The sequence below is a fragment of the Parasteatoda tepidariorum genome, chromosome 7 (assembly GCF_982258835.1).
Source record: "Parasteatoda tepidariorum strain Cologne lab strain chromosome 7, Ptep-v5.0, whole genome shotgun sequence".
NCBI lineage: Eukaryota > Metazoa > Arthropoda > Arachnida > Araneae > Theridiidae > Parasteatoda > Parasteatoda tepidariorum.
The window spans coordinates 72,235,181-72,254,653 of record NC_141761.1 but is presented as its reverse complement, the minus strand read 5'-3'; the positions used below and the strand labels follow the sequence as shown (position 1 = coordinate 72,254,653).

Genomic DNA, 19,473 nt, shown 5'->3' with positions numbered 1-19,473 from the left:
ATACAATTAAAAACCTTTCTTTTGGTAATTTCCGTTCATATGGCAACGATTTACTGGAAATTCTGGTTTTCAGAAATATATTTCTTACTATCAAGCATTTAGTAAAAAATAGAAATAAAACTGAAAAATAAATTTAACCGAATAAATAGTTTTTTTTTTATGTCAAGCTCTAAGAAATCATGATAAAATTACCAAATTTTGCCATATTTGCTAAATTTTATCAATTATTTTAACGCTTTACTTCATGGTTAATCTAACCAAAGTCATTATCAAAGCACTTCGGTAAAAATTATCGAGCTTTTTGGTGCTCTCATAGAGCCCGAAACACGTTAAATTTACCATATTTTGGTAGTTTCGACCGTACCTTTTCTTTCACTTTGTAACATAAGTAACATGTTACCGAGTTGCACCTAATACAATTCAAAATAATATTTGATCAGTTCAAGATTTTCGAAACGTGAATGAGAAGAAACATAAATTATTTGAAATATAAAATGTAAAGTTAACAACGAGTCTTTTTCTCAGCAGGCTTTTTCGAATTTTGTTTCTCACCGTTATTTTTTCATCTTTTGTTGGTAACATTTTATATTTCAAATCACTTTTGCTTTTTCTCATTCACGTTTGGCAAATCTTGAAAATAGGCACCTGATTTTGAGTGCCTGAAACAAGTCGAGTGTTATTTCCAATTCGTATATTTTTGAAGTGAATGAAATTTTAGATATTACCGCTACAGTTTCTTGGGATAATTTATTTGACTGTGAAATATTTTTATTATAATTTTTTCCGTTAAAAAATATGAGCAATTGTCAACTCTTGTTGACAGTGGCCCAAAGCTACGACAAACTAAAACTCTTAAAATGAAGCTGAGACAGGAAGATTTCGTTCGAAAACAATTAACATTTCACAAAGCTACTTAAAAGCAAATTGAAAATTTAAAAAGTTCCCTCTATTAATTTCTAAAATCTGTTTTGTTTGGCTTTTTATTACCTTTGTAACAAAGTGTCATGAAATATTTTTACGACAGTTCGTTTTTGTTACTAACTAAGAAGTCATATAAACTTACCAATTTGTTGTTTATTGATCTCTTAAAGATAAAAAAAAATACTATCGTTAATATTTTTACCCAATTCTTCTACAATAAAATGTAATTCCTTTCTGAACAGAACAGAGAAAGAAAAAAAAAACAAAAGAGAGCTGAAAGAAAGGTACAAATTGCCTGAGGTTTGAAACTAAACAATGCTTTTCGTGGGAGGAAAAATTTGGCGAGAAATTATTTGTTCTGTCAGTCTTTCGGTCATAAAAATCTTTCCAATACAACACAGAAAAACTCTAAAAACATTTAAAGATAGATGAGGCAGAGAACAGTGGCGAATGACGAAGGAAACAAAATGAAAATTCTCAGGAAAACAGGAGAAAAGTAACATCCTTTTATTTTTTCTAAGCCTGCGGCCAGCAAAAAAGGGTATTTTTATTTTTCTTAAATACTTTTTTCATTTCACTATCAGTAATTGCTTAGGCCTCCTTAACTTGAATAGATTTAAAGAAATAAAAAAGATAAATATTTTTCCTTCCTTAAAAATAAGCTTATTAGTAGTATACAGTTTTTCTTCGTTGATTTTTCCGATTTAATGATATTGTGTTAAAGACAACGGACATGGACACAAATAAAGTAGACAAAAATTCAAAGATGCTTTGATGAAAAAGGCAAGTAATAGGAATGCAGTTAATTTGTTTATTCTTTAAAGAATTTTGTGAATTCAAATTAAGTAATCATTAACAATAATTATTGGACTTTGATAGTTTAAATAGTTTACTTTCGAAAGTAATTTACTTCATTTTCAAAAGAAATATTTTTCTTAAAATACTTTTTTCGTATCACTATAAATACTTACTTAGGTTTTCTTATCTTGAATAGATTTGAGCAAATAAAAAAGGAGGAAATTTGTCTCCTTAAAAATGAGCCTATTAGAAGTACACAGTTTTTTTCTTTGATTTTTCAGATTTAATAATAGTGTGTTAGAGGCAACGGATATGAACACAAATAAAGTAGAAAAATTTAATTCGAAGATGCTTTGATGAAAAAGTCTAGTAATAGGAATACAGTTAATTTGCTTATTCTTAAAAGAATTTTCTGAATTCACATGAAAAAATGATTGGCAATATCTATTGTACTTTGATGGTTTGGATAATTTGCCTTTGGAACTAACTTACTTCATTTTCTAAATATATATTTCTGATAAAACATTTTAAGCTTTCATTTTATGAAATGGTACAGTAATTAAAACATAGTTTTGTTTTATTCTCACGAATATTAAGATAAAATTGAGCTATTGTTTGCTTTTACGATTCAGTAAAAAACTGGCACTTTTATTTATTTAATTATTATTATTATTATTATTATTATTCCTAGTCATTTTAAAAAAGAGTTTCTCAAAATTGAGCAAAAATGTGTCGAATTAGCTCGGAAAGAATTAATAGTTGAATTTGAAAACCCCAAAATTGAAATAGAATGCACCGAGTTTTGAGCAAAATACATAGTCTCTCAAGAGGGAAATGTATAAGAGAGACATCAATTAAAAACCTGTGGACACCTCGGTTGGTAGTAAGATGCTCTAACCACCATAGTTGCACATCTCAATCCCGAAAGAATAAAGAAGCTTTATATATTCCATTTTCTTAAAAGTTTTTAAGATATAGTGAAAAGCTATTGGATTCATATTTTCCAAATTGTAATCCTTAGTACCATTGAAATTGGAAACTACTATGCCATGATGTATAATTGTGGTGGCAACTATATAAAGCTTTCTAACTTTATCTGGTTCATGGTGTACCATGGTTCACGGTGGTTAAGGCATCCTACTGCTATCCGGAAGGCTCTTGGTTCGTAACCTGCCGGTAGCCAACGAATGTCTCTCTCACACATTTCTCCCTTCACATCTTTTTCAAGACTGCTTCAAGAGAAATGAGTATATGCTGTTTTAATTTCGAATACATAAAGTTTTCAAATTCAACTATTATTTATTTCGGACCTATTAGCGATCTATTTATCGATTGTGACAACTAAAACTATTTCCAAAATTTCTGCTTTCAAAAATGAAAATAAATAGGAAGCTATATTACGGTAAAAATTCAAAATAATTCAAACATTTAATTTGGCAATTATATAAAATCACTTCGGAGGTAAAAAAAATTTTAGTCTTCACTTGTCACATAATTTTCACATAGTAATTCTTTCACTTCTGACTTCGAATTTTACGATCATAATTCGAGGAAAGAAATACTTACTCTTTATAGAGCACATATAAAATAATGCAACTCGAAAAGTTTTTGTGGCTGAAGAAAGCATTCAGTGCAGGAATGTCAGAACCATTAAGGTCAACACGGACCTGCGAACTAGAGAGTTTGTGAGAATGCATCGTAAAAATGCTTGATAAAATTACGGTAAAAAGTACAGGCATTTTGCGTGGCAGAATGTTTCACCGTAAAATTCATTTTCACCATAAAATTTTAAACCATATTTTTTACAGAAATATATATTTAATTACAGTCTTTCAATAAATATTATAAGGCAGTGCTGGCTGAGAGGATAGAGCATTCGCTTTCCAATGAGGTGAATCGGTTTCGAATCCCAGAGATAGCTGGTCGATACGAATTGCTCATCCAGCTTGCACCTACCACAGTGCTGACGTAAACATATCCTCAGTGATAGACAGATCACGGGTTAAAGTCCCCTTGCCATCAAGCTAACCGTGGGAGGTTTTCCTCTCCATGTGACGCAAATGTGTATTACTTCCATCAAAAAAGTCCTCCACGAAGGCAAATTTCTCCCAATACTTGATCCAGGAGTTCCCTTGTCTTCTGGATTGGGTTCAAAATTGCAAGGCTACGGAGTTGAACATTAGTAGTCGTAATCCAAGAAAATTGGGTCGGCTATTCAACGACGGTTATAAAATAAAATAAAATAAAATAAAATAAAATAAAATAAAATAAAATAAAATAAAATAAAATAAAATAAAATAAATAATATAAAAATTACGGTATATCAGATTTACCCCCCGTAAAATGTTACGGTAAAAAACATCCTGACTGCCAGTACTTTTTTGCAGCAATTTTATCAGTAATTTTTTACAGTGTGTAACAACAGGCCTTTGAAATATTTGAATATCTGAGAACTTATTTTGTTTAATCTCTAAGTATCATCAATAGGGACCCACGAAGCGGCGAGTCTATGAGGGTAATCCAAATATACAGAAAAATGCTGCTCAAGGATCTTAGATAGAACAGCTAAAAGCATCAAATCATCATCAGAGTCAATGTGTCACGAGTGGTGATAGCACGTGAGGATACCAAAAAGCCACAGAAAGGGGTTCCTTTAAATGTAATATTTAAAAAACACATATTTTTATGTATAATAAGCACAGTGAAGTATAATAGCAAGCTATCTTACCAGCAACTTCAAGCGTAGCATTTCTACTGCGAGCTTTTCCCAAATCATTTGTTGCCAGACACCAATATGTACCAGTATCTTGCTCTCTTTTGGTATGAAGTACGTGCAGGAAAAAGAGTGATCCACTTGGCAAGACCATTCTGTTGGCATTGTTCCGCACTTTATTACCATCATGGAACCACTCGATGTTTGGCTCTGGTTTTCCTTCAGCTTTACAATTAAGCGTGGCGGGCTCATGTTTTGGCACCAGGACATCTGATGGATGCTCCGTTATCCGAGGTGGATGTTGGGCTACAAGAAAGAAAACTCATCTTAATTAAGTGAACTCTAAAATAAAATACATCTGTAACTGAAGATAAACTTTTACCAAAATTTTAAAAAAAATTTGTAAGCGTATTTTAAGTATTTTCGGGAAGATATGAAAACTTTTATAAATTTTTTTTCTTCTTGAATTAATATATCTTAATTTAAAACTAAAGCATACATAATTGATGTATTCTGATAAAAATACTATAAATTTTAATTATTAATATTATACATTAATAATATTATTAATATCTATATACACTGGTTATCATAAATTAAGGAAAAATCACAAAAATAGCGATAACTCTTTCAAAAGTAAGCCAAACCGTGCAAAATTTGCATATGTTGTCCACTAAGAGTAGCTGAGTAAAATTGCAATATGCAAATTAGTGGCGCTGCACTCGGCTTACGTCATCTGCCTGGAGCATAAAAGTCCAAGTTTGAGAGAAAGCACACAAATTTTACTGTGATTGCGACATTGAAAATCTGAGATAGCCAATTCGTAATAATGACCTCTAGGCATCATTTGCCTGAAGAACTACGATGGAGAGCCATCGGGAGACTAGAGGCAGGGCAGAGTCAATCAGAAGTGGCCAGATGGCTAAATGTGAGTCCATCTGTGGTTCATAGACTTTGGAGGCAATTTCAAACCACAGATTCGGCATCTAGGAGGTTCAGTCAAGGACGGCCAACTGTTACGACCAGTGCCGATGACCGATATTTGACATTAAGTGCACGCAGGAATAGAACCGCTACTCCGACACATCTTAGATCCTCTCTTGCTGCAGCCACCGGAAGGTTGGTGTCAACGTCAACTGTGCGCAGAAGGCTCCACGAAGGTGGTCTGTATGCGAGACGACCAGCCATTTGCGTGCCGCTCACATCACGCCATAGGAGAGACCGTTTGCAGTGGGCCCGACAACATGTCCACTGGACGTCAGATCAATGGAGGCCTGTTCTCTTTACGGATGAGTCCAGGTTTAGTCTAGAAAGTGACAGTAGACGTTATTTGATATGGAGAGAACCTGGGACCCGTTATCATCCATCAAACATCCGTGAAAGAGATGCATACGGAAGAGGCAGTGTCTGTGTTTGGGGAGGCATATCCTTAGGAGGGCGCACATACCTCCATGTCTTTCCAAGGGGAACCGTGAATGCTCAGGTTTATCGAGACAACATCCTTGATGCTTATGTGCGCCCATATGCCGGGGCAATTGGTGATTGCTTCCTGTTACAGGACGATAATGCAAGACCACACAGAGCTCGCATTGTTGATGATTATCTTCAACAGGAAACAATTACTCGCATGGAGTGGCCAGCTCGATCCCCGGACTTGAATCCTATCGAGCACGTTTGGGATGCTCTAGGGAGGCGTGTATCTGCCATCAATCCGCCCCCTCAGACCCTTGCCACGCTTGCAACTGCTTTACAAGAGCAATGGCTCTCACTTCCTATTGAACTGATAGACCGCATAATTGAAAGCATCACACATCGCTGTTTGTGCTGTATTGCTTCTAGAGGCAATCATATTCCATATTAAAGGTACTTTTTCTATTGCAAACCGATACTTCCAATTTGTTTATTTTATACATGTGCTAATTTCTATACTACTATTAATGTCTGATAATTTCTTTTTATGTTGTTTAATACCTTACTATGTGTTGTATATTGTGGGTAAGTTTCATAAAATTCCATGTGTAATTTCTTGAGTTATCGCGATTTTTGTGAATTTTCCTTAATTTATGATAACCAGTGTATATATTTCTCTTACACGGCACCAAAAAAAAGCCTCATTACAACTCCCCGAATGGCAACGTTAGAAAATCGACCAATGATTGCTGTTAAAAATGTCACATGGCAAATGTCACATGAGGTGGCTCAACATATAGCGCTTTTAAAAAAGGAAACAATAACCAGAGTGAGCATTATCAGGTTGTTCAATTCAGTTTCATGCCCTAAAAACATGATAATATTTAATTTAAACTCAATTAGGAATTAATTAGGCTGGCCTTCTCCATGACTATAAATAAGTCCCAATGTCAAACTTTTGAGAAAATCAGTTTAGTATTGACTAAACAAGTTTTTAGTCATGGACAACTTTATGTTGGCCTGTCAAGAGTTAAGTCATTTGACAGACTTTCAGTAATTGCTCCAAGATGCCAAATCTATAATTGTGTTTTCAAAGAAATTCTAAATGCTTAGTGTTAATTTCTTAGAGCTTTGCAGAAAAAAAAAAATTGGAAAAAATTTAATTGAAACTTCTATTGGCAGTAGGCAAGGGGAACTGCCAAAATCAAAACTCCCCGATTAGAAATGCAGCATGCCGACCTCCACGTGGTATTTCTCGGGTAATGCTAACAGTCATGCATTTTAATTTATTGTATGTAAGACATCCTTATTTTGTTCTAAAATGTTATGTACTTTATCACAAATGTTAATTAATATAGAAATTGATTTCAATAATGCCTGATCACTAAAAATATTTCATTTGGCGATAAAACAAATTTTTGTGTTCTTGAAAATGAAAGACTTTTTGAGGGTTATTATCTCACAAGGAAAAGGTAGGGTTTAAAGTTTATATTTTCAAATAATAAAATTTTTTTCTAAAACTTTCAGAATTTCTAGCATTAACTAATTTATTATACACATTTAGTTGAATTTAGGTGAGTAACTGCAATATTTCATCATTTATTTTGCTAATATGTTTCTCATTTAGCTAATGTTTTGATTTTTTCACCATGTACAATCTGAATAGCTACTATACTTTTTTAAAAGCCAATGAGAACATTGATAGAATTCTTCTACATAAGTACAATACTATGTCTTTGATGATAAAATACTATGTCTTTGATGATAATATACAGTGTCTTTGTGCTAGAACATAGTGTTCATTGGTGAGCGAGCGCAGCGAGCCATTGTTCACGGCGTGAACCACATAGGATTGCGTAGCAATTCTCGGGGGTTGGAGAGCGTTAGCGAGCAGGGGGCGGAGCCTCCTAGTTATACATAATACATATTATACATTCATTTATAATATATATTATGTATAATATTAATATTATACACATTAACACATTATTATTTTAATTTTTAATATTATACATTAATGTATAATATAAAATATTATGCATTAAATTTACTTTATATCTAAACAGTTTGGTTTAAAAACATTAATGAAGATAGGTGCGAGGGAAGACTATTGTAGTTAAAAAAAACAATTGTTTTAATGAAATGTATTTTGCACAATTTTAAATGTGTTGTTAACAACAAACAGAAAAAAATTTGATTCGACCAATCAAACGATACGATAAAAGTAATTGAGCAACTGCAACTCGAGAAGAAGACCGCTAAAATCACATGGTTGTGCATGGCGCATTAACGTTATAGCTATTGTAGGCTTGTCTTATCACGCTGAATCAATTCAGGGATTAGATACCTGCATGCTACGTCACGCGTGTTTGTCAAACTTGATTTGTTACTAAATCATGCCATCATAAGAAGCTACAATTTACCCACGCGTGACGTCACTAGCAGGAATCCAATTGAAAAATAGTTTTTTTTTTTTAAATGCCTTTCCTGCATTGGAAAATTAATTTTATGTATATTTCTTTTATCGGCAACACCATTGTCTGCCAATTACCTTCTTTCATTGTAATTTTTGTGCTTTTTGTGGTAAAAAAAATATTCTTTGCCTTATTATTATAGAAAAATTTCTTTCCGAGGTTGTTTTGTTATGTAAAACGAAATTAAATCTTATTTTATTTTTCAATTATTATTTTTTACATGAAAAAAAAATAGAAAAATCATACCTGTAGAATTTGGAGTTAGTTCATTAACGAAAATAATGGAAGGGATTGCAGATAAAAAATAAGCCTTAAAAACATTTTTTCATGTGTTTTTTTAACCCAAACGGAACAGAAGGAAATTTTTCTCCGTCTTAAAAATATTTAAGTGAGATAGGTTTAAAATCATAACAGATCTCAGTTCTTTTCCCAAATTCAAATGCATACTTACTCCAAATTTTAAAATTATTTAATGCAAGTCCAAATGAATAAAGATAAAGAAAGATCCGAAGTAACAAATCATTTATCAAAATTACGTCAACTGACGAAAAATATCTTTCAGAAAGTGGATTTCACAAATCAGAACAAGATAACAACAGATCAGGAAAGCAATTCTGTAATTGCAAAAGTTGCAGGAATATACACATTTTTAAATAACAGAATTTAATAAGAATCAGATAGAAATTCCAAACATAAAGAATCCAGTGATCAAACTAGCTAGAAGAGACTCTTCAAAGATAAAAAAGGAAACTGTGGACTTGGAAGAAAAATTTTAACTGGAATTCCAGCTCGGTTTCGAAGAAAAAGCCAAAAATATGTAACAGATTGTGGAAACAATCTGTCCTTTGAAATACTAGAAGAGAAATTATTTATGAAGATGCCTGAAAAGAATATTTTGAATCGTATAAACAAATTTTTAAGAAACATAAAATCAGCTCATGTAAAAAAATATATATTTTATGTTCAATTTATCAATATATTTCGATGCCACTTAAAATTATATAGAGTAAATAGAATTGTTAAAAAAAAACTGCTCTATTCGATTGCAGAAATGCGTGATTAAAGCTCTAAAAATAAATATTCGAACAGCAAATTATTGTTGTCGCATTCAAAGTTCAGTTTCTTCTTCATGTAATTTCGTAGAAAAATTTTGAAACTGTTTTTTATGCATGAGAAAAGTTCTATTTACATAAAAAATATTTCTTCAGATAGTGTTTCTTAAAACTAAAGAAGATAATATTTTTTTAAAGTAAAAGTTTTCTTGTGCATATAAGAATTTCTTTTTTTACAAAAAAGAAAAAAATTAAGAAAAAAATTTAAAAAATATTTTTTTAATATATATTATTATTATTAAAGGAATTTTTCTTCAAGAAATGTTTTTTGAAAGTTAATGTACTAAAATGTAATTTTTTTTATTCATACAGAAAAGTAATATTTCGGGCAATTTTCGTTCATGTCGAAAAAAATATTTTTTTATTACTAAAATATTTTTTTGGGGAAATTTTTTTTAAAATTGTAAAAGTTTTTTAAAATAGAAAAATCGGAAATTTTTTTTCTCGAAAAAGAAAATATAGAAAAGTTTTATTTCTCCCTGCGAAGGATATAAATGAACTCGTTTTACGAAGCGTCTGCTAATATAAGGTTTTTTTTTTTTTTTTTTTCTATTTATGAAAAAGTCAGAGAATGCAAAAAATACAAAATTAGTTTTTATTTAATCCTTTTTTAAATTAATTCCTTTTTTAATTCATTCTTTTCTTTAAATATATTTTCGAAATACAAATCTTACGCCATTATTTTCTTTTTAAATTGATTCATGTGAAAGCCATTATTATACAATAAATATCTGGCATGATGCATAAACAGCAGTTGAGTAAAAATTTAATACAATATTGGCCACAGATCTTTGAATGTATAATTGAAATACTTCCAAACTCCATTGTATAGTAAAGCAAAGAAATGTATTCATGCAGTAAAAATTGTGTGGTCTACCATAGGATTCATAAGAGTTCCAACACATTCTTCTTCGAGAATGGAGCACCTTTTCATACTACCATGTATGATGCTCGTATTTTCTTTTTACTCAAAAGCTGTTAGGTACACTTTCTAAGTAAACTTATATATTTAGAAATTGAAAATTTGATTGGTGTATTTAATGCAGAATGGTAAAATCAGATCCAGAAAGAATATTCCCGAAGTTTACAACAAAAATCACGCTTTGAACTTTATTTATACTTTACTATTTGAGATTATTGTATATTAAAATATCTGTACAGAGTTTGTTTTTCAGATGGAATTAATTACAATATTGATGAATGAATTATTATTAAATAAAAAATAATGACGTCACCCTGAAAGTATGATCTGGATTGTTCGAGAAGTCGATAGTCAAATGATTGCTGACATTTTAAAAGGTGAAAGAATTTAGAGTACCCACCAAGAGTTCTGTGCAGCGGAATTCATAATATTTTTCATTATTCTCAAACTCTATCGACTATTTGCATGGAGAAAAAAATTCTTGCAAAATTTCCATACTGTAAGGTAACAACATTTCTGGTTAAAAAAAAGGTTAAAAATTAGTTAATAAAACTAAAATGTACGGTATTTAAACCATTTAGTAATTTTTCCGCTCATGTGATAACGGTTTACCGTATATTCTGGTCTTCAAAATCATAATCCTTTACCTTATTACCGCACATTTAGTAAAAATACAAAACCGAAAAGTAAATTTAACCAAATAAATGGTTTTCATGCCATGTTTTAAGGTATCATGATAAAATTACCAAATTTCCCCCCATTTACTATCAATCAGTTAGGTAAAAAAATCATATTTTCTTGTTAAGTTCACCAAAAGTTATAACCAAAGCAATTTTTGGTGCAAGAAACGCGATAAATTTTACCATATTCTGGTAGTTTTTAATATGTTTTTCTGGGTGTGGGAAACTTGTTTTGAAAATAAAATAGATTGTAATTAAATATAAATTAAATACACGGGAGTTTATTTGATAGGTTAAAGAATAACTTGTTTAAGAGTGAAAAATGAATGAAAAACGAGTGAGGAATGAATGAAAAATGAATTAAGAATGAAAAATGAATGAAAAATGAAAGTGAATTAAGTCTGTTGGGAACATTATTGTGATATATGGTTTAAATAAAGATAATGGAAAACCATAGAATTTTTTAGATTTAGCGACTTTTTAAAGGTAAAAAACTTCGAAAAGTTATTAAACTTTCTTCGTCCTCTTTTACAGTTTTTGTTGATTTAGTTGAATATTTTTCCTGTTTTAGTTTAAATAAAGCAACAACACTAACTCCGCTCCTTAGTTGTAAAACATCTTTCACCTAAGCATTTTAATAAAATTTTTCATTCAGCATGGCATTTGATATCTGATTGCATTAGAAATAAAAATAAAAAGATTTTCCTAATTGAAAATAAAACATAAAAAGTGTAAGCATGCATCACTAATCAAAATTTCGAAATGAAAGACATCATTTGACGCGCTAACTCAAATTTCTCATTTCTGGAAGTCCCGTTTCCCTAAAAGCAGTCGTAAAAGATTTGATAACATTAAATGAGACGTAATTTTTTCCTACATCTTTTACGGTTTGGCCTTTATCAAAAGTCACGAAACATAAAATGTTAGGTTGGAGAAAAAAAATCGATCTAATAAAATAAAGAAAAAAAGAAGAAAATTTTAGTCATTCAATCTTTGCGCATTTTTATTCTTCTTTTTTTTCCTTCATCGGAACTATAACCGAAGCTGACATAAAAATAGAAATAGGAATGAAAAGAAAAACCAAAGGCTCGCTCTGCAATTTAATCGTAGCCTCAGTCGTAAGATTTTATTTTTTCTTTCTTTTTTTCTGACTTTTTTGCAGACGATCGTGTTGGACAGAACACAATAAAATGCGACCAACGAGCGTAATCTCGTATTTCTGTTCGCGCCAACGGAGCGAACCAATAGGATATCAGAAAAAGACGTGCTTATCAAGGAATAGAGGAATGTGTATAAGGCAAAATCCCTCTAATATTGATCGTAAGGAAAAATATTTTCTTACACATTTTTTTTCTTCTCTAAATGTTCATAAATTCATTAACAAATAATAAAAAAATAGCTTATGCTATTTTATTTTCAATTATCTGAATTTCCTAAATACTTGCAAGCAATTTAATAAGAGCTCAATTGCGTTTATGAATGTTCAAAAAGACAGATAATAAATATAAAAAATAATATCTAATTTAAAATAAGTTTCTTAGCGTTCCCATTCTTTTTGGTTATGGAACCCTAAATGATCGAGTCTCTTTTGGTGGAACCCTCGGCATTATAGAAAAAGTTCATTAGCAGCTGTGATCATACTAACAGCAAAAGAAGGAATACTAGTTATTTTCAAAGTATTTAATTCGTGCAGTGAAATATTTAATATTATGAATTTTTTCTTGGTGTAATGTCAGTGTAAAGGTTATGCTCAAAATAAATAAAATAAGCAGAATTATGGTTTTTAGAAAAAGAACTTTTATAAACAATGAGAATAGTTATGAGGGAAACGCATTTATTTCTTCTCAAATTTAGTTGTTTTGTTTTAAATTTAAAATCTCGATGAGAAATACTTATGAAAATTTTCTCGCAATAGACTGATCGCAAAGACATGGTTTCCACCAAAGTCAAGTATCACTGGCTGCGGTCAGTGAGTGGGTGGGTGACCACTTTGATCAACCTAAGTAGGGACCGAAGATCCTCGTTAAACTGTTCTACCGTAAAGTGCTCGACTTCGTGTACAAGTCGTCCAAAGCAGAGAGGCCATCCTCTCTGCAGAGGATCAAAATTGTGATGACATGTCTTCTGATCATTCTCAGAGATGTTTCCCAGACCGTCGCCAATAGCCTATTGTACAGCTCTAGTGCAACGTAAATAAAATACCTCCCTACTTATGAATGTTTATAAATGTATATTCTTTTCATAATTTATTCAATTTATTGTTGTTAAGAAAATATAAATATATTTTAAATCTTGCTACTATTTTTCATTCGCATTTTACATACAGAAGTTCCTATAAACAAGCGAAATATTAAATATATCATGGATTATTGATTGAATATAAATGTGAGCATTATCAGCTAAAAATGTCATAACTCTCGGAACCCTGTTTATCCTTCCACGGAGCACTAGGGTTCTGCTGAACATCTTTTGGGAACCGCTGTCTTAGACCATTAAACCTTAAAAGAATGACATCGTTTATTGTTGGGACATCGTTAACTATTCCCTCAATTTTTATATTTATAGATTTGCAATGCATCTTATTGTATTAGGGCAATTAAACAGTTAGCATTAACCCTTTATAAGACCGTGAGAAATATACTTCCCGCCACCTTCCTCAATTTTTAAACGTTAATGGGAAGTCATTTTTATACTTATGGTTCCCGCAGCCGCCTTCTGATATCTTTAGAAAATACGAAAATAAAACAATGAGGGATTTCGTTTCCATAAATCTCGACAAAAGTAAAGGCTGGCGTGGGTTCAAAAACTGAGAAGCTATTTTCAAGATTTTCCTTCATTTCATCATTTCTCATCTAGTTTATTTGTAGTTATAAACTCCGAATTAGTAAATTCGACTATTTATAAACAAAGAAGTTCAAGTTGACGGCCAATTCTTTGCAGTAGATAAAATTTGGAAAATCCCATCCACCTTTCTACCAAGAAATAGTCTTAAAGGTTTGGTAATTAAACTAAATTAATTTCTTGTTCTAAATCATTCTCAAGCTTAAAAAAATATTTTAACTAGAAAATTAACTAGAAAACTAACATATCTAGAAAATAATGATCCCCCTAAGGTTTCAGTATTCTCAAACTTTTTTACTTGCCTGGAGAAAAAAAATCAGGTAAAATTATTATTATCAGGTAAAATTATTAAATGCCATTACTATACTGTTCTGTATAGTAATGGCATTACTGGTATAAAAATTCAAAAATTCTAGTTAATAAAATCAAAATATTTGGTATTTAAATCATTAATTTTGTAACGGTTTACAGGAAATCCTAGTATATCAAAATTGTAGTTCTTATTACCACGCATCTAGTAAAAAATACAAAACTAAAAAGTAAATTTAACTGAATTGATAGTTTTTATGTCCTTTTATAAGGCATCATGATGAAATTACCAAATGTTACCATATGTAACAAATTGTACCACACTTGATAAAACCATACTTTATTGTTAATTTTACCAAAATCAATACCTTAGGTAAAAATTAACGAGCTAATTAACGAGCATAAAGCCGGAAATATGGCAGTTTTTACTATATTCTGGTCACATCATATTTTTGATCATATTTTTTTCACCATGCATAAACGCTTAAATTGCCGATACTGAAATCAGTTCTTATAGTTGTATTCTTTGCAGCAAACTTGTTTTTCTTAATCGAATTTAATAGAGAAGAGCTATAAACAAACAATTCAGTACCATTTTATATTTTAAAAAGGTGATTTCCAAATTGTTTTGCATGTTCTGTTATAATTAATAAAAAACTAATATAATTCACATTACTTTATTAAAAGCTTCATTCCCACAAAAATATGCGAATTGGAAATAACAGTCGACATGTATAAAGTGCTCAAAAATAGGCACCCATTTTCAAGACTTGCTAGATGTGAATGATGAGAAAAAAAGTGATTTGAAATATAAATCTTAAAGAGGCCAACGAAAAATGGAAAAATAAAGGTGTAAAACACAGTTGCACAGAAAGTATATTTCAGTAAGTAAATTTTTTCTAGTTTTGCTTCTCACCTTTATTTTTTCATTTTTTGTTGGCAACTTTACGTTTTATAATTCAAATCACTTTTGTTTTTCCTCATTCACGCCTGGCAAAAAATGGGCACCTATATTTGAGATCTTTAAACTTGTCTTTTATTTCCAATTTGTATGTTTTTAAAGCGGGTCAAGTTTTGAGTCAAGTAATATATTACTGCTTCAGTTTCTCAGGACTATTTATTTATTATAATATATATTATTTTCTGTTATGCATCAACTGTTCCAGTTGAAGAACTAAATGTATATTTTAGAGAATTTGAGGAAATTTGTTTTCAAAGATGAATTGCAGAAAATACACAGTTTGAAATTTTTCAATGTGCTGAACCGTAATAAAGAGATTTTGCTATCTGTAAATGCACAAAATTAAGCAACCGTAGGAAATTTTGGTATCACTGATTTCAAGTTAAAAACAACAAATTTGTAAGTAAAAAATAACATGAAGCAAGTCCTGAAAATATGAGGTTATGCATTGAAAAACTCGAAGAAAGAGATGGAGACAAGTGAAATATAAATAAAATAAGAAGAAACCAGTAACAGTTCATGATGAAATACGAAAAGAAAAACACGGGGAACGCATGAATCAACATTCAAAACGCATGCGAAATAATACGTGAGAAAAGACATGTAAAAATGCGATAACGAAGGAAGTAAGGTATAAAATTACTGTTGTTGAAACCACAAGCGAAATTTTATTCCCTTAAAAAGAAAGTAAAAGCACGTGAAAAAACTCATGAAAACTGTAAAGAAGCATGAAGAACATAAAAAACAGCACTCTAAATAAAAAACTGAATACCCTGAATAACTTTTGATCTAATGATCGGAATTGCACGCCCCAGGCCTCAATCTTAAAGGTTTGAAGTCCTGACATCAAATATTCTAATTAATTAGTGCAGATGGTACTTCAAGTTAAGGGTTCAGTTACAGAAATGTACCTTCTCTGAATAAACATACTTTTTTTATCGGTGAATTCGGGTACTTGACCTTCTGTGGAGAGTACTTGTAATCTGGAATATATGTTCCCAATAGTTTGATCAGGAAAGAGGTCGAAAGTTTGGACCCTTTAATGTAAATTTAACTTTTTGAATATTTTGCCATATCTCGAAAACTACTTAAGCAAATCAATTTTTTTGCACACAATTATAAAATTCGTTTATTCAAAGATGATTACATTCAGTATAAAATTTCTAATTAATGTTTATTATTTTATCATTATTTTATTTTGATCAAAAAATATTAAATTGTAATTTATGAAATTTTTTACTACATCACACAACTCAAATCTGCCCATTAAAATCTGTCCATAATATGTTTATCCAGAGAAAGTCCATTTTTGTGTTTAATTTCGCAGCTTAAAATATCGTCTGCACTAATCAATTAGTATATTTGAAGTTCGGTTCTCGAACCTTAAAGATTAAATCCTAGTACATGAAAGGTCCAATCATTAGATTAAAAGTTTTTTTTTTTCGATCTTGCCTTCTGCTCGTGAAATAGGTAACGAAATTATAGGAAACGTCAGCACAACAAGAAATCCGTTAAAAAAATAATGTATTCGTTAAAAAATAAAATATAAAAGAACGCTTAAAATAGGAATCATATTAAAATAGCATTAAGAATGACGCGAAAGTACAGGAAAATAAAGCGTCAGAAACTCCGTATTTATAAAACTTCACGTGTCGAAGTTACATATCAAAACAACATAATTAAGCTATTAAACTGCGTGCCAAAGTTACGCAGATAATCTTCATTTACTAAGTTTGTTATTATTCTAAAACTTACTTAAATTATGCTGTTCCAACTCAAATATAAACTATTTCACACAAATGAAAGTCATACAAAAATATCATAAATGAATAGAATGATATATTACACGCAATGCTCGAACTCTCTGTAAGTACGAACGCGATCGTTAAAATGCTTTCAGCAATATTCTCATCTTAAATAGAACAATGGATTACGTGTTTTGAGTTTAAAAGGTCTGACGTTTAGCGCTAAAATAAGCGAGCCCAAGCCCCATCCTCAAGATTAAGTTGGATACGACTTTATTATCTCAGTGAAGTAATTGTATCGTATACGCCATTGCCAGGGAGTCATAAACTGGTCACAAAACTAGAAACGGTCCACTACCGTTTCATTGATAACAAAGACTATGCTTGGCGATAAAAGATGTAAGCGTTCTGTTTAATTTCCTGTACTTCGGTGAAAATAGTCCGAACGTTAAGGAACATTTTCATTGGTCACTTGGAAGGGAAATTAAATTCAGTCTTTATTCTTATTGATTTATCGATATTTAATAAAATAAAAATATTCAAGCAGCAATTAACCGAAAGAATTGTCTCTGGTTAGGCTTAGCTAAAAGTGCTTATACACAATACTTGTTGAAAGCTATAAAACACACAATATTTACCTATATTTAATAGAATTTAAATATTCAAGTAGCAATCAGCCAAAAGTACTGAATCTAGTTAGGGCTAACTAAAAGTGCTAGTACATGATACTTGCTGAAGGCAATAAAGTAGTTTAAAGTTGTTCTTTAGAAAGTACTATGGAATTTATTCAAGGTGAGTCCGATGTTCCAAACCAACTCATACTAAAATAGCCATGATATCGACGGGGTTTACTTTTCTCATTGGAATAATTTCGTTCATTTCCTTAAAAAAAGCATAGTGAGTCAAATTGACTATTCTCTGAACAGGGAAACGAATAGCGAAAGTGTAGAAAGTAACCACACATTTGGCAATATTTTTGACTGATGGGCAGCAATGTTGTATGGCAAATAGCACTATTTTAAAAATCGCCAACTCAACGTGAAACCGGCCAAAATTGGTAAATATTAATGATAAATGACAAACCTTTGTGTTTACTTCATTTATTAGTTCTTGCTGAATAGAATATAGTATGTCAATCTGTCTCAAAGTGGATGCTGACACTACACTTATGTCTGATCAGTTATAATGAAAAAAGAGCGAAAGAGAGGTAAAATAAAAAACTTTCAAATTGATGCACAGGAGAAATGAAGGTTGCGAAGCTTCTACACAAACAATTTTTTTCAGAAAAATATTTAAACATGAAGATAAAGTAGGAATCGCGGTTTATATCCCTTTTCCCCAAAAATAATTTCCCCCATCTCTTGTATTTTGACAATTAATAAGTTTATTGTTTGTATGTTAGTTTAGGGATTAGCAATTGTGGATATTAGTGGTTTTGACAAATCGATAATGAGGAAAATCGGTTTTATCCGAGAGTTATTACATAGTGAAAATCGACGTGCTGAAGAAAAACGGTTCCTGTCCGCGGGCAAAATTCGTTTTTTTTTCTTCTCAGAATCAGTTTTTTGTTAACATAAACCGTTCTTCCACCTTGATCTTCGTACGTGATGATGGGAATTTGGAAGTTTCCTATCTGAAAAACAATAGTAAAAAGGAGCCATTTATTTTTCAAGAAAAAACGGATGGATTCAACATTTCTCTTAGTGACGGTGCTTTAAAGCCTCCGTCTACAAAGAAATGACAAGGCAAATCTTTTTTGGAAGAAGATTTCTCTAGATGATTTCACGCAGTGCAATAAATTTTATTCGTACCTACTCGAATGTTCTCTTTTTGAGTCATCATTTCAGCTAATAGCTTTTAATCAAAATTTTATAAAGAAAATTTAACGAATAAGTACACTAAGTAACTTGTAATCGTATGTTATGATCAATAATATTCAAGATTGCAAATAATCATTATTTGTAATAGTAGATCCCCATTAGTTATAATTACAGATTATAGACGCTTTCAAACATGGCTATAATTGCAATAATATATTTAGATTACTTGTAATCGTAAATGAAGATAAACTTTAATTGTAAATAATTACAAACTTTAATCACAACTAGTGATAAGTTTTACTTGTTAATACAGTTACAAGTAATTATCACTTGTAGCCTTACTCATTTGATATGAATTAAATTTTTCCATATTCTGCAGTATAATTATGGTCTCTAGTAATTCTCTTTCATAACTTTTAACAAGTGTAATAAGTTATATTTCAGTAAACATAGCTCCGAAATTTGATTTTTTGACACCATATATTCACATAAATTTGAACAAATAGATCAGAGGGATATTAATATTCATCGAAAATAATTTACAGTCAACATAACTTGTAAAAATGAGTTTTGGAATTACAGACATTTTGATTCTATTTGACTTAACATTACTCAATTTGCGCTATACCCTGTTTAAAAATTAATAAACTCAGATCTAAATGGTGAGATTAAAGCGGAAAGAATGATATGAAGAAAGAAAAGATAATTCTGAACTCGCCAAAATTAATGAGTCAAAAAAGTTGAGACGACATCTGCAAATTTAAGAG

The 19,473-nt window shown here is 30.8% G+C and overlaps 1 protein-coding gene across 1 annotated transcript in view; it reads right to left on the bottom strand.

Moving 5' to 3' along the window:
* LOC107455609 (protein sax-3) overlaps positions 1-19,473 on the bottom strand; it is a 155,236-nt gene that overhangs the window by 86,726 nt on the left and 49,037 nt on the right. Inside the window, exon 2 of the mRNA XM_087168058.1 lies at positions 4,448-4,738. Within this exon, the coding sequence (XP_087024184.1) occupies positions 4,448-4,738 (291 nt within the window). The remainder of the gene's footprint in view (positions 1-4,447; positions 4,739-19,473) is intronic.